At 36.4% G+C, this 16,998-nt stretch overlaps 1 protein-coding gene across 1 annotated transcript in view; it reads right to left on the bottom strand.

The window, feature by feature from the left end:
- Window positions 1-3,016: 3,016 nt before the first annotated feature.
- Window positions 3,017-16,998, bottom strand: part of FSIP1 (fibrous sheath interacting protein 1) — a 79,352-nt gene continuing 65,370 nt past the window's right edge. The window contains exons 12-13 of the mRNA XM_063332512.1: window positions 5,934-6,480; window positions 3,017-3,144 (exon numbers count right to left, since the gene is read on the bottom strand). Coding sequence (XP_063188582.1) covers window positions 3,122-3,144; window positions 5,934-6,480 — 570 coding nt within the window. The 3' untranslated portion in view covers window positions 3,017-3,121. The remainder of the gene's footprint in view (window positions 3,145-5,933; window positions 6,481-16,998) is intronic.

Raw genomic sequence — 16,998 nt, forward strand, 5'->3', positions numbered from 1 at the left:
CAGAGCTAAGAAAGACTGTAAATAAGCTAGTTGTCAGAATTTTTTGCCAAATTCAACTTATGATAAATCAAGGTATGTATTTTGGAAAACCTGTTTCTAAATCTTGAGTTAGGCTGCAAATGAAAATTCATTTAAATATCTCAATCATCAGTGCTGCATCGCGCCCCGAGGAGCAGCCACCACATTCCAGTGCAGCTGGAATTCCAGTGGCGAGCTCAATGGAGGGGTTATTGCAGGTCACAACCGAGAGACACTGGAAAAACAAAGATCAAAACTCATGAATCCTCCTGGGCTCCACTTTCCTTTTACCCTGATATTGGTGATGTTTCAGCAAATGACCTCACTATATTTTACATAATATCTCCATTATTCTGTACCTCATACCAGTAAACGCTTTACAAAATAGTTTTGTTTCCTACAGTTTTACTTAAAACTGAAAAGAAAGGAGGGCTTGAACTGATATTTCACCTGCAACATCATGCAAGAAATAAAATCTTCGCAAAGAATCTGTTATTTAATATAATGCAGTAGAAATGCAGCACAGCTAAATATCAGGTCGCTAATTTTTGACACAGGCTGAGTTTGGGTACTGACCCTGAGTACTTTTGGAAGAGCATTTCATGAGCGCTGGGTCCCTGCCGTTTGCAGTGACTACAGCTGGTGCAGGGTCCTCGGCACTTCCCAAGGCCTGTCGGAATATACTCTTCAAGCGAACAGTCATTCAAACTTGCCTGCTTATCCCTAAAATGCCAGATGTGAATAAAAAGTTGTATCACAGCTTCACGAAGATTTTAAGGTTTAGTCAGCAACAGGCTCTTCCGTGAGGGTGCCAAGAAAAGCATTTTCATAACAGTGAGGTTTAGGATAACAAAATACACTGGAAAAGTAAGAATGAATTATTATTTCTCTTAATATACATTAATATTACATTACATATAAACTTGAAACAAAACTTAGCTTTCTTCAAAAACTATACAAGCGCTTTAACACTGTTTTTGAGTAGGATTCTATGAAACATGAATTCCACATGAAAATAACTGGACTGTGGAAAGATTACAGCCAGTGGACAGTCCTGCACGAATATCATGAAGGCACGAAAAATACCTATGTCAGTATTGAAAAACCTTTGTCAGTATTGTTTTGATTATATTTATGGTAAAGAAATTACGACACAGAGTTAAATTTTAAAGATAAGAAATACACCTAGGTGAGATTTGCAAAGCTCCATGAAATGTGCTTACAGCAATCCCATGCAGAGCGATTTGACTACGCGGAACACCCCATATCCATGGATTTGTTATTGCTGTTGCAAAACAAGCAAAAATATCAGAAAATAGAACAATAAATAGCACTTGCTTGTCACAAATATAGTGACAAATATAGTTAGATTCTGATCTCTGTTATATCCACACGATTACTACTTCCTCAGGAGTGTAGAATCATAGAATCATTTAGATTGGAAAAGACCCTTGGGATCATCGAGTCCAACCATCATCTCCACTCTACAAAGTTCTCCCCTACACCATATCCCCTAACACCACATCTAAACGAGTCTTAAACACACTCAGGGATGGTGACTCCACCACCTCCCTGGGCAGCCTATTCCAGTGTCTAACCACTCTTTCTGTGAAGAATTTTTTCCTGATGCCCAGCCTAAACCTACCCTGCTGCAGCTTGAAGCCATTCCCTCTTGTTCTATCACTAATTACCTGTGAGAAGAGACCAGCACCGACCTCTCTACAGTGTCCTTTCAAGTAGTTGTAGAGAGTGATGAGGTCTCCCCTCAGACTCCTCTTCCTCAAACTAAACAGTCCCAGCTCCTTCAATGTACATCAACTCAGGCTGACAACTCTATAAATGCAATTAAAATCTGGGTCAATATGTGCATTAATTTAAACACGCAGATTAGTTCAAGTAATCCCTATGCCATAACACTACCATTGTGTAGTTAACATTGTATCCATACATCTTTTCTTATTGAATGTTAAATGGCTAGTATAGCATCTGTGAAATAATTTGTCCTTTTAGATTGTGTCAAATGAGAGCCTGGCAGTGGGAAAATGTATTGTGTTTTCTTTGCTAGAATAGCTCTCCTACCAAAAAAAAACCCCAAACAGAGCCAAAGCTTTAAGAGAGAACCATGTGTTTTTAATAATTTCTTCTTATTCTGACACTACTGTGCATGAAATGAAAAACTAACCATTAGCTCAGTATGTATGTAGAAAATTCAGGAGAAACAGTAGTTGAAGAGTAGACAAGCAAAAACTTGTAATGAATTTTTATTATTATCTGAAACACAAACCAGCTGTATTCCCCTCCCCCCAGCTAGCCATTCCTATAAGGCTTCACAACCCAGTAACCACTAGGGCAAACTTCTGCACGCCTTCACTTTTATTCGCACCAAGCCTTGAGGAGGGATTGCGATCTTTCATCGCTTAGTTACACTTCCTAAGCAGAGGATAAGATTGTTTGCTCTATGGTTACGCTCTGCACAGGATCAAGAATTGGAGACAGCTGAGCAGCCTGGTGAGGGTGTTCTGATCCAGCAGAGGACTTATGCGAGTCTTTACCTTCAATCAAAGCAGGAGTCCAGCAGACAGGCCTGGGGCAGAAGACCGAGGGACGTATTTGGGTCCTTCACCGAGTCAGGGCTCACCAAGTCAGGCTGCAAGCTCCAGCAAACTGTGCTGGGGTAACGGAGCCCAGGTTTTAGTTAACTACGTGAAAAAAGTAGATTGTGTGTAAAGGAGGAAAGATAAAATTATTATATACGTTCCATATCCATTCTAATAACGTCTCATTAGTAGAAACAGAGCTTTGCCAGTGGTATTTTGTACATTTCATGAGCAAAGACACACACTTCTATCAGACACACAGCTACAGAAATGAGAATGTACATTTATTTTTTAGATAGAATACTCCCAGGAAACTCAATGAAGTGCAAGAGTTTATTTTGAAATCGAATTGCAACAATATATGAAAATGATAATAATAATTATCTCTTAAGCATAAATCACCTCATGTAAACTTTTCAATGATGATAACTCATTCCCTTCAGAGTGTCTGAAAACCACACCTTTAGAAAAAACATTGTGTGAAGAAGCATATAATCAATCTTCCCTCAACTTTCAATCTTCATATCATCTGTAAAAAAGAAAAGAATCATACTCTGAACTGCTGAACAGCGTATTGTGCATACGCTGAAGCACAATATTATTTGCAAGAGGAGAAAGCAACCACGGTTTATGATACAATTTCTACTTAAAACTTAATATAGCCAAACAAAAAAAAAAGAGCTGGAAGTAATTACCAATTGGCTCATACAACTGAGAAATAGGAAGATTTTCATATGTATATGTGGGTAAGTCTGGCTTCTGTTTATCTCCGCAAACATTACCTATATTTACATGCATATGACCCCGATGCTAATTACTGTTTCTTTCAAGAAGCAGGAATTACTTATCTCTGAAGGCACGTGAGTTACCTTCAAATATATATATACAAATAGATATATATGAATGATGTTGATAATTATGCTTTCCTTAAATAACGTATTATAGTAAATCTATATCACAGACTACAGTACCATAATGGCTGCAAAACCGAAATTCTGCTAAACCAGTTTCACACAAACAGAGTTTTGTTTGCTTACACAGCACTACACAGAGCTTAAACGCTGTGTAGCAGGCCAGAAAATCAAACTGTGTACAGAAGTTTACGTATATATATTTAAATGTCCTTTAATATTAAGACCATAACAAAGCTCAACTATGTAAGTGTCTCTTAAAAATAAAAATATGCCTGACACCTTCATCTGCAGATGTATTTGCCTTAAACTGGACTCCACTGGGATCCCTATTCCTCCATGCAATTAGCACATCTAATCATGTCTGAACTAACAATAAGCTTACCAATAGAACACATTAGGCAACTTCACAAATTTGATAAAAATCACAACCTTTTGCTTATGGCCAGGAATTATTGCTTAAGGTAAAACTGAGTCACCTTTGTGGGAAACAAATCCCATGGAAAGGTATCAGGGTTTTCTGGTTATGCTGTACACTGTCTCATAAGCTGTACATTGACAAAAATAATAAGAACGGATTGCTATCTATTTAAATGCTAATTTGGGATGTATGTTTCAGCATTAGAGTAATACTAATGGAATACAATAAATCCGAATATAATGAATTTAAACTTATGGATAACTGCAAAATATTCGGCACTAATGTAAAAACAATTACAAACCTCTGAAGTGGGTTTTATTTTGCACTTACTTTTATTGTGCCTAAAGATTACCTGTTCAGACCATTTTTTAAAAAGAGACACTGACACAAAGACTCAAAGCCTGACAAGGTAATGATATCTGTAATGATATTCTTAGGGGTTTTTTTAGGTTTTTAGTAAAAATGAAAAGATTTAGAGATTCTGAAAATTCAGAACACTTCCACCACCACCACCCCAAAAAATGGTAAGCAAAATGACCATAACACCAAGATGTTTATTAACCATACATTAACCATACAGATTTGAGGTCTATATGGTTGAACGTCAGTCAGCCTCTACTGAAAATAGATAATCGTAACACCCTATTGCATCACCACCGGTGCCACCCCACTCTCCGCTGGGGCAGACCACTTCCTTCTTCCCTTGCTCCACTCTTCTGATGCTTGCATCTACATGAAGAGCAAAGCTGGCACGTGAAGTTAGCGGAAAACTAACCTACCAAAAAAAACCAACAACCAAACCCCAGCCTTTGCTACCTGTATTGTATTTCTGTTTTATTCCTATTGCAGCTATGGCCTAAATCTCATAACGGGCAAATGTAGCAGGTGAGTCTGGATACCAAGTTTGTCTGGCAGTGTAAAAACATCAATAACAAACCTTCATGCTTTCTGATAGGTGGAACTGTTGTCCCAAAAGAACCACTTTAAAAAATATTAACATTCCCTTCACTGTAGAAAGGTTAAGTACTAACAATCAAAGAAACAGCTGTGATCATAATTAAGAAATGATAACACAGTTAAGAGGCATTACGATGTTCTAAATTACCACTGAATGTGAACAAATTCAGAACAGATTACCAGTATAACAAAGATTTACCTTGACAAACCTAGCAAAATTCATAGATCTCTAAGAGAATTAAACTATAGCACTTTAATCACAAACAACTTCATACTGTCACAACTTTTATGAAAGAAATGAAAGATGTCGGTGTACCTGCCTAAAATCTGGTTGATTCGAACAGTTTGTTTTCCAGAAAAAAAAGTGTGGATTTAGATTACAATATCACTATATAATTGCGTTAAAGTAAATAATAAATATTTTTATAATACCAGATAGGGTGAATTTAATTTTTTGCTGGTTAAACTCTATTCTTTCTTTTACTGAAATAAACGTAATTTATGGAAAGTATGCAGTATTTATTCATTTTGTTATCTTCTATGTGTAAATTTGTGTTCCCTGAAAGCAATTTATTATTTCAAATACAGTTAGGTAGTGTTTGTTTCTGTACTACTGAGTTTACCTTATTAAAAACATTCAAGAAACACTTGGATTTTTGTGTGAATTGTTATACCAACTACTGGGAGAATATTTGCTTTCCACAGAACAGCAAACATGACTTTCTACTATCAAAAAGATAATCCATATGTGTTGTCAACTCTGTTTTCCAGTTGACAGAATTAATCAACATCAATATTATATTTCATAAGAATCCTAGTCTTATAGTCAATTATGTCAGGGCAAGAATTTTAATAAACATTCTGTTATTTTGTGTGTATTATTTTTGGCACAGTTTTATGTTTTATAAAAGTACATCTTTGCCCCACCATAATAATCTGTGTGTATTGGTGCATACCTTTGGTGAGAACCTGCTTGGTTTTTTTCATCATAATCAAAAGCCTATTCTGAAGGGCTGTTAAGAGTCTCACCTCCTTTGGTTTGCAGTGGTATGCTGAGAATGTCAGCCTCTGTGGATGGCTCATTGTTCATGCTGATGCAATATAATGGTTCACCCAAGAAAGAAGGTTTCTTCAACCTTTTTGTGTTGAGTGCTCTTGACATAAAGTAACCTTCAGTAATACTCTTATCTCCCATCTTCTGTAAACCTTCTAGGTCATCAGGTTCCTCTGTTTGGGCCAGTGAATCCTTTGATAAGTGACTACCAGCCAGTGCTTTGCTGATATAGTAGCCAGGGATTTCACTCTCTGCATTAACACATAAGCTTTTGTCTTCGAGTCCAGCCTTTTCCTCAGCCGTTAACATCCCTACAATATGGTCTTCAACTAACATTTTGGAAAGAGTAGATGTGGAGTGAAGAGTGGAGTCTTGACTTGTGTAACAAGGGGGACTTAATCCACAAGAAAGAGATTCCTGAGACTTTGGCATGGTAACGTTGCTTATTGTTCTCTGAGGCTGCATACATTCTTCCAGAAGGGTCTTAAGCTGCTCTTCAGAGAGGCCCATTTGTTCGTCAGTCTGAAAAAAAAAAAAAGGGCAAGAATTTCTTCTGTCAAAATATAATTAATGAAAAGCAGCGCCATAAAACAGTTCAAGAAATACAAAAGCACTGGCAGAACACTTAAACCGATATCAATGTTTTTCAATTCAAACTGAATTTAAATATACTTTCAGATAATTACATCATTTATGTCATATCTTCACTAGGTTCTAGATAGATTAGATGCTGAAAGTTAGGAAAGAAGTCTGATGTTCACAAGGCACCGAGAGGCTTTTCATTTTGCATAGTCTTCCACTAGATATCACTGTTTTTTAACTGCCAAAGCACATACTTTTTCATATATCTTGGTTTGTTGTGTACACATACGGACACACACACACTTTAAGACTGTAGTTATGGAAAGCAAAAGAGCGCGTTGCTAAAAGACTTTCAGCTGTTGGGGCGATGCAACTGGGGTCAAAAATGGTTTTGGACAGCACCAGCCCACCAAGATTGTCACATATTGACTGAAGTATTCCCAGGTGCTCACTGTAGAAATGCAACACAGCCTCTCTCTACCATGTGACAAAAAGCACAACAGTTACTCTTCTAAAGGACCTACCACTTCAAGTATGTCCCATGGCATGTGACAGAAGAAAGCCCTATCATCTTCTGTACACCAGTTCTGCTGCTTTCTACACGCTGTCACTGCTTGGATAGCTCACAGATGTCACTTTTCGGTCAACTTCTTATTCAGAAAGTGGAACACTCCCATCATTTTTATCATGCACGTTTCCTTTACTGGACATTTCTTAAAATTTTATATTAAACATAATGACTGATATTAGCTGGTAATGGTGAAGAATAGCAAAGGATATTTTGCTTAGAGAGGTTTGCATTGGGAAGTTACTTCTAGCCTTTACAATCCTTAATGCTCCTTGGTAATAGGGAAGCACAATACTCCCTGACAACTTGAAGATTATAATGAAAAGTACAGGACATATTTTAGATATGCATAATACATTTGCCCATGAAATATGAGATATAGAAGATATAATAATATATATTATAAAAATTACAGATACTATGTGACATTTAATGGAAAAAGATGCTTTCTACAACCAAAACCTCAGTTTAACCCAACCTCCAGAGGCAAAGGATCAGTTGACAATCTGATGAACTCCCTAAGGCTGCAGTGATTTATGTCAAACAACAATTTTATTCACTGTGTAATGACTATAACAGAGATTACTTTATATTGTGCTAGAGCATGGAGCTCCTGTCATTTCAGAGGTAAGATCAATATCGCATGTCTAGCTGATTTTTTTCTCTGAAGGTCTCTTATCCAACTACAGGAGTGATATGACCCTGTTTGCTGCATATGACATGATGAGATCACAGTGTAAGTAGCACAGGGTGTGTGGATCACACCTGAAAACTGATTATTCATGTTCACGAAAAGGGACAGTTTTCAGTCAGGAAGGAAATAGTATTTCTTTGTAAAACTCATGCCTACTAAAAATTACAAGGTGACACTATGAATGAACCCGAAAGCCATTTTAGGTTACTTTCGGTCACCATTCTGTATTTACATGTTCAAACATCAACAATAGCTAATAACCACCACTATAGACTGATTACTTTACAGTTCAGGCACTAGCTGACATACTTAAACTCAGTTTTATAGATTTATTCAACCCACTGGTGTTTTCCTGTACAGACCAATTTTCTTCCCAAAGACATTTTGAGTTCACTTCCTACACATACAAAAGAAGAAAACTGCCTTAAAGAAATTCAGATGTTAAGGGCTTTTAAGCAAAAAAAACCCAACCAAACAAAAAAACCACAACCAAACAAAAAACCCCCAACCAACCAAAAAACAAACAAAAAAACCAAACCAAAACAAAAAAACCAAACCAAAACAAAAAAAAAGAGCATCAACACACTATCATTATGTGTAGAGAGCTTTATTTAGATGAACGTAAAATCAGGAAATAATTGAGATTCAGCTAATCTTAGTATCAATCAACGTACTTCTGATAATATAACTGAAACCAAACCACAACCATAAGCACTTATTTAGATAACAAGGAAAAAATTATGACCTCTCCAAACTTTTCTCAGGCTTTTAAATTTTAATCATAGTGGAGAAAGTACTCACTGATGAAAAATAAGTCAGACGGGGAAAACCAATTAGTAGTAAAGCACATGACAAATCCAAAACAAAACACAGAATTTTTTTAATTTTCACTCTCAATCTAATCGACCAGCCTATGCTGAATTCCTTACTTTTCTTGAAGGAGTATTTTAATTTGCAGGACCATGTCTGTTTACAAGTAGTTGTTATTAGAATGGACTCACTATAAGAAACAAGATGCAGTCACCCAGGCAGAGCACCACAGTAACACAGTTATACCACTACTGGAAGCACAGCTGCATCTAAGGTATATCCACAGAGAAGAATATTATGCTGCCTAAACATAACTATATTTGTACCACAGAAGATTCTCACATCTGGAAGCTCGCATGGAGTCCCACATGTTTTTGAGTGTGTGGTTCTATACTAACGTATTTCAAAGCTCTTGGCCAAGATCATTTGGAGCTAATTTTATGTTAATGACAGGGCAATTCACTCACTGCAGAAAGGAATTCTGCGTCTGGTGTAAATGACTGGCTGAGTACAAAATGAACATAGTGAGGAAGATCATGTTGTCCTGCCTTTCTTTTGTCCTTTCATTCTCCCCATCCCCACCCCATTTATCTGCAATCTACTTTTCCTTGTCCAAATTTTTTTTTTCTTTTTTTTTCCTTTCAGGAAAATCATATGAGTTGTGTTGACCATTAGTTCATAGATTATCTTGATTATTACCAGCGGGTTAGGTGGAGAGCTTTAGACCCTAAGGCGAGTGGGGAGGGACATGAGTGTAACAGCTACAGAGCGAAAAAGTTTGGTGACTTGTGGGCTTCTTTTCCTCCAGAATGGCAGGCCTGCGGGCAAAGCAGACAGTGTAAAAAATTATTTATTTTTGTTCTTTATTTATCTCTTCCTCCCTTTGGATTGTTTTGTAACACACGTTTGCAAGAACAGAAAAATAAGGAAAGTGAAAGTGTTTAACATATCTCTCGAAAAATTACATTTTAAAAAACTAAAGGCTCATTGTTCCCAATTTTCTTGTGCCAAAATCATTTTAGGGTTAAGGAAAAATATACAGTAGAGGACAAGATAGCTCTTAAATAGCCATAAGTCATCCACTCCGCAGCAAGAAACTTACATTGAAATGAAAGCAGAAAGGCTGCTGTTGAAATCAGAAAACTGAGTTTAGGGAAACATGTAATACCCTAAGGAGAGACACCTCACACGAAAAGGCTGTGCATTTGCAACCAAATGAGCATTTTAACTCGTGGGATCGCATAATACAGCAACTGCATTAAGAGTTTGCAACGTATACATTTGCCCACACCAGAAGAAATCCTGTCACAGCTAACTGTAATAGTTTAGAGACTTGGAATCAGTAACACAGTCTTAGGGAGACACTAGATTCTCCTTCTCCCAAGGTTTCACTGCCCTCACTGTAAATAATTTACAACTCCTATACAGAAAAATTACTTCAAGATATTTCTTTAAAAATACAAGGACATAAAATTAATGTAATTCAAAATGCAGAAACAGCACACTAGACAAGGGAAAATGAGCTATTAGGTCTGGTTCCCGTTAGAAATTGGAAAACCTTTTAATTGTTCTGGCTAATTTTTAATAGGACACTGAGTCCTATTCATTTCCTAGGCTTTTTACCGTTAATGATCCAAAAAACTAATTTCTAGCCAGGAGTTTAGGAGCCTGCTAATGACCTTTACTGTTTATATGTGGCTAGTTTTTCACACACTTGTCGCCCTTCTCTGACTGAAGATTTCTTGTTCCTTGCTGAATTCCTTGGTGACACGGGTCTATAGAGAAAACCTTACTGCATGTGGTAGGAATGCAAACTTGTAGATTGCTGTGGACGGACCTGCTGTGACTACTGGCTTGCGAGTTCAAAGCTTTAGGCTTGTTTTCCAGTCACAGGAACAGACTAACACTGAAAGGCCTTATCAGATTTTAGCATGGGGAGGAAGCTAATATGCCAGGATTATTTCTAATTATAGTAAATACTCATAAAATGACACACAGTAAATGAATAAGTGCTAGAAAGCCAGGACTATTTAAGGACTTGTGTAGCTGGCATGTCTATAAACATGTACGTTTTGTTGCTTAATCTGAAAATATTACAATCAACAGTTCTTATGATACTTTATTTGCCTGAAACAATTTACTATGATACTCTTATTTACTTACATTTTTACTGATGTGTAGGGCTGCAACAGTGAATTCTAAAGTAACTGCTCTCATCCTGATAAAAATACTCCATTTTAAGAGTACACGGATCTATTGAGACAATATTCAGACTTTTGACATATCAGCACAGGAAGGTTTTGTAAGTTTTAGTTATTTCATGACTTGTTAATAGTTTCTCAAACAAACAGCTCTGTTCTGCTTTGAAAAGGCAATCCCTGCCTTGTACCTCCACACTACTCAACTCAACGTGCACCATCAGCTCCAGGGTCTCACCTCTATGCATCACACCAAAGCACTGTGCTCTTGTCTATGAACGGTACTGGTCAGTGCTACTGTGGAATATTATTAATATGCTGCACACAAAACCAGACACATCATGGCATTGTGGAAGAACTTCTCCCAGTTTCCAGAAATGCTAAAAGCCCAAAGTTCTTTTGCACCACAGAAGTCAGGATTGGTGTCCGTAACTTGTAAACTAATCTAAATTATGGGAACATGTCCTTGTGAGACTGTTGTGGGTTAACCCCAGTAGGCAGCTAAGCACCACACAGCTGCTTGCTCACCCTCCCCACCCAAGAGGAAAGGAAGAGTAAAAGCAATAGAACTTGTGGATCAAGATAAAACTTGTTGAAAAAGTACAGGAGAAGAGAAGGAAGACAGAAAGAAATCAAAACATGTGATGCAAAGGCAATCACTCAGCATCTCCCGTGGACAGACCAATGCCCAGCCAGCTCCTGAGCAAAAGATGGGTAACTATGTAGGACCTTCTTTTTTCCCTTTTTGTTGCTGTGCACGACATTATATGGCATGGAATATCTCTTTGGGTCATCTGCCTCGTATCCCCTCCCCACCTATTGTGCATCCCCAGTGTATTCACTGGGGGGGCAGAGCGAGAAACAGAGAAGGGATTGATGCCGTGCAAATACTGCTCAGCAACACCTAAAACATGGGGGTGTTATCAGCATTGTTTTGGTCACAAATCCAAAACACAGCACCATACCAGCTGCTATGAAGAAAACTAACTCCATCCCAGCCAGAAACAGTACAGAGTACTTCCGCTTCTACAAAGAAATTCTTAAGCATCCCACACGTCATGTTACGAATTTCAGTGCTTGCTTGTTCGTTTTAAAAACAATGCGTTACAAGAAAGAGCTTAAAGATTGTAAAAGAAAAAGGTTACTCTTTCCTCCGTAAGGCTATTTCAGAAGAGTTATTTCAGAATGTAATGAGAGAAAATGGTAACTGGAGTAGATCAAAAACATGCTTACAACTCAGTGAGCATGTTTCTGGTGAGGACAACAATGTGTCTTGATTTTATAGTGTTAAAAATTAAGACTGGAAACTAAATAATGGATTCAGAAATTAAGAGCTCCTTGTGCTACCATCATGATTCACCAACTGGTGGTCTGGTGCTTATGTATAATTTGGGTGGGTTTGGGGAATTCTGTACTGTTTCAGGAAAGACAGAAATCTTTAAGAACGAATAGGATTCCTGAGCAATAGCAGAAACTCTCCTGCTTTTGCTCTTTTCCTCCTTCGGCTTTCTTTCCTTCTGTTAGTTACATTTTCCCTTCTCTAAATTTTTCCACTGTTTCTGTTTGTTTAAGGGCAGAATGAAAAGGTCTGGTAGTCAATTTTCTCTAGCTGCTGCTGCTAAGAAACAGAAAGCAGAAAGGACAGAAATACAGAAATATTTAGGCAAGAAAACAGGAACAGCAGAAAAAAAAAAAGAGGAGATTAGTGGGCACCTGGTAACACCTTGTCTGAAAAGAAAATTCAACTTGTGACATCATGAGCCATCAGAACCACAACATCAAAGCCATTAGGTTTCAGGGAACCATATAAAATCTCCATTAAAAAATAAATTTTAAAATAGTATAAAAATTCAAAAGAAAAAATGAACTTCATTAATAAATCAGAAATACCCTACAGGATTTTTCCCCTTTCTCTGACGAAGTGAAATCTGAACAGACATCAAAAGGGGGACATGAGTTTACACAACTTTACTCTTATTTAGAGTAGCAAGAGACACAAAGATAAGTAGGTGAAAATTGTGAAGAAGAGACATAGGAATTGCAGCAGTTCATTCCTTCGTGATTTTTAAGATAGCCTACAGGTTATACAAGTAAAAATAATTATGACAAGTTCTTGCTGGCAAAACTAATTTAAATATGCATATTTTAGTCATTACAAAGGGGCATACTACTTGGTTTAATTTTATCCTTCTCGAAAAAAATCCACTCAATTTCTTGTGGTGTGAATGTGCAAATAATGAAAAAACTGTGGTTCATCATCTATGCCACACCCTGTAGAATTTAGAAAGAGAAAGCAACTGGTTGCCAGAGGTGACAAAAGTAGAAAAAACCCAAGGAAGAGAAAATATCTTTTACAATAATTTTCTTCTCATTTGATACCATGGACACTAGGCTACGTTACTCACAGCTGCAGTGTTTGCATGGTACTACACCAGAATATAAAGAGGAGGTTTCGGGGGCTCAAAGTGTGAATTTATTCTTGGAAGCATATGGAAATAATTTTATAACTTTTAAAGATCCCACAAGCTTTATTTCTGAATTGCTACAAGTCATACTTTTTACCCTTCGTTTTCTGGAGCTTACTTTTAATTTTAGCTTCATTTCAATGTAGCTTTTGATCTACAGGTTCTATATCATTTTCTAGGTGCCTGAATATTAGCAATGAAGATTTCACCCATTGACATAAAAATCTAAATTTGTATGTCCTCACCAAAGTTTTAAGAAGGTAACTTTAGGAAACAAAATTTGAAAATGTCACACAGGTTTAAAGTTTCTAAGATTCCTACCAGACATGTATTTATTAATAAAAAATTACTATTTTTAAAGTAATTTAAGATTACATAATTATTTTTCTCAATTGCCTATAACTGTATTAGAGGAAGATTATGACTTTGAAGCTCCATTTTCATTACCTGAACTAAATATGGCTTTGTAACCTTTAGATCCTAAACAGTATTGGATTCAAACCTAGACAGTTAAAATCTGAAATATAACTCATTAAAATTTGTGTTTCCATTAGTATGCTGGCTTTTTCTGTCATTTTTGGAGCTAATATACCATAAGACTTATACATCATGTTATAAAGGAAAGCTAAGTGAGTTTTGATTTATCGTTTACAAAACTGTTACAAAAACTCATATATTTTATTACCCAATTAACTTATGAATAGTAGGTTTTACACAACAAAGCAAATGCTTGACAAAGGAATATCAAAGGAAATTCCGAATATATTGTATATAATACCTAAATACAAAAACAAATAAAGAGTAAGAATAAATCAACAATAAAGGGCACAAATTTGTAGCAAGCAGGAATCAACAAAGGAAGAAATTTTATTCCTTATCTTTAATAGAAGAAAAGGTAAGAAATACAATTCTAAGTAAACATATATTAAACTGTGCAATTAAATGTGCATAGAGTATATTCTCCTGGCTGGAGCAAAGAGGTACTGACTTAATGTAATGGACATATTCAATAAAAATCAACACATCCTAGTAGTCACTAAACAATAAGAGTCAACTGTCAATTCTTTATTAAAAAATAATTTAAAAGTTTAAGAATTTTTAAAGCTGCATAAATCATGATGTAACCGCCCCTGGATTTAAATACTAAAGTATGTTAAAGCTCTCTGATTTAAATAACTTTGAATTTAAAATCCATCTACTCCAAGGTTCTCCACAGATGTTTTGCAATAATTCAGCTCTTCTAACTTCAGATTAGTTCAATGTTTAGCTCATCTAATCTACTGCATTTGTAGATAGAAAAAAACTAAGCATTGTACTATAAGTCACTGTATAATTTTTTCTCTCATTTCTAAAATCTTTCTCGAGAAATGGATGGCTCCCTGTTTTTAGAGCACTTGATTTCATACACTTTCAAGTATTCTTAGGGTAGAAAGCAAGCTGGTTTTAATTGAACACACTGAATGTGTGCGAGAACTTAAGACAGAAATTCCTGAACTGGTATTTACAATTCATCATTCTGAATAAGACTTTCGTTTTCTAGTCTCTACTGAAGAAGCAGAACTTCTCCAATCTAGGCTATTTAACATTCAAAAACAGTTTCCTAAACATCCCATTTTCTGTTTGTAACTGTTTGTTATTAAGCATTTAACAGATTGCATTCCATAGAAATATCTTCCTTGAATATTATTAAGCTGTGGCTTTAATTTTCAGCAAAGCCAGTAGAGTAGACAAAAATGCCTTGATGTGGTTGCAGCTGTTTTCTGTTACAAAAACCCATTTATTTTCCTTTTTTTGGTCATGTCGGCTTTTATTTTTCCAAGAAATAGATACCGTGAAGCATAATGGTACCACAGTATTTTCTTATGGCAATTTTAAAACTGCAACAAACTATCTTGAGATTTTAAGAATACTTACAGGTCTATAATCTATTAGGGGAACAGAAAATATAAATAGCAATAAAACTAAGGGCATGGAGATTTGTTTCTAACATAACAAACTTCACTGCAAGTGCTAAAACACCAAAAAACCTAACAAAATGCCTCCACCCGATAAGAAGGAAAACAGGGAAGCCACAAACGCATGATCTAGGTGACCTATGTAGTCAGGTGTAGTTTAGTCTCACTAAAAACAAGAAGGGCCATCCTAAGCAGCAGTAAGCCATAAAGACTCATCAAAAGCAACCACAGACAGAAGCTTAAAAAAGAACAAAATAATAGTTTATGTATTCTAGAAGTACAGACCAAATTTCCTGATATTCTTTAGGGGTATCTTTTAAAGTGACTCTTCTTAATTGTCCCTGTGTATCAATAGCAGCAGACACCTCTGAATATTGACTTTTTCTATATAACATATATATGTATATGGTAAACCTGACCTGCGCTATATATTTTGGAGACGGAAATATTCTCTCCCAATAGCGGAAGTATGATATGAAGGAAGTTCTGCTGCATGCAGAATAACAAGATACAGAAACCTGCAGTGTTCTCTAGTGAAGTAATACAGGTAGTATGCAATCTCTATTATCCAAGTTAAGGAAAAAAGCACGCAGTTTCTTCTATAAATGTGAATTTGTTACAGAGTTTTTGACTCTGCATTAAATACAGATGATAGCATTCCTCTATGTTTCACATTCATGCCACCGAATTCAAGACTCTCAGCCAAGTGCTATTGTTAACTGTAGTTCCCCCAGGTCCTCGCAGTCGGCAGAGAGACGCTGGCACCTCAGATTGTAATTCAACCCAGCTAAAATCTAAAGAAAAGAACACTTAGAATTTTGCTTACAAATTACTGTTTCAAAACTGAACTCTTTCTGACAATGCAATTCAAAGGATACTAAGCACAAAGATAATACGTGGGAAGAAGTAGAGATCAATATTAGAACAGAAACTTGGTAAATCACAGAGGATTAGAAAAAGGTATAGGAGACACTACTTTTCAGAAACTTGTCTCGAGAAATATGTTGAAGTACAGAATTGTAAAGACACGTAGTTTTAAATAACAAGACCCATAATGTATCACACTGGCTTAGCTTTCATCATCTTGTTGATGTAGTTCATCCCGCAAGCTCAATAAAAGCACGTACAGTATTGCCACGTATTGGCAAATGCAAGCACTTAAACACTGAGAGCCAGGACACCTCTCCAAAAATACCAGGTCGAGTACATCTGAAACTGTAATTTCTTCTTGTTTTGACCTTTTAATTGTTACAGTTGTACAGTGTACAATTGTACAGTAAATACAGAATCCTACCTCACAATGGCAGGACTACTAAGTGTCTTTAAAAAAGAAAAAAATCAAGTTCCCATTTACTGGTCATGAAACGTTTCTGACGCTTTCAAGTCACAGCGTGAAGAATTACACTCACTAAGGAACATCCCGTCTGAAATATATGAAACTGTCATTGGCTTTTAGAGAAAATCACTGTATGTGAGTACAGATAAATGAGTAAGGGTAGGGATAGTTTTGCCACACCTCAGTCTCTGCTTATCGGAGGTCAGAGAAAGATAAAGAACGTGATTGTCTTTTTCTGTTTGATGGGGCTTGTTGCAACAAGGCAAGTGCAAAGTTTCTACAGGGAACACCAGGTTGCAGCTGTACTTGTCAATGTGGGCATATATTTTATGAAAAAAACATTTTTAAAAAAGTATGAGAATAATGAGGAATTGTTTTCTTCTCTAAAGAATGGAAGGGTATTTTGAAATGAGATACCTGCATCTGGCTCTT

The sequence above is a fragment of the Chroicocephalus ridibundus genome, chromosome 4, assembly GCF_963924245.1.
Source record: "Chroicocephalus ridibundus chromosome 4, bChrRid1.1, whole genome shotgun sequence".
NCBI lineage: Eukaryota > Metazoa > Chordata > Aves > Charadriiformes > Laridae > Chroicocephalus > Chroicocephalus ridibundus.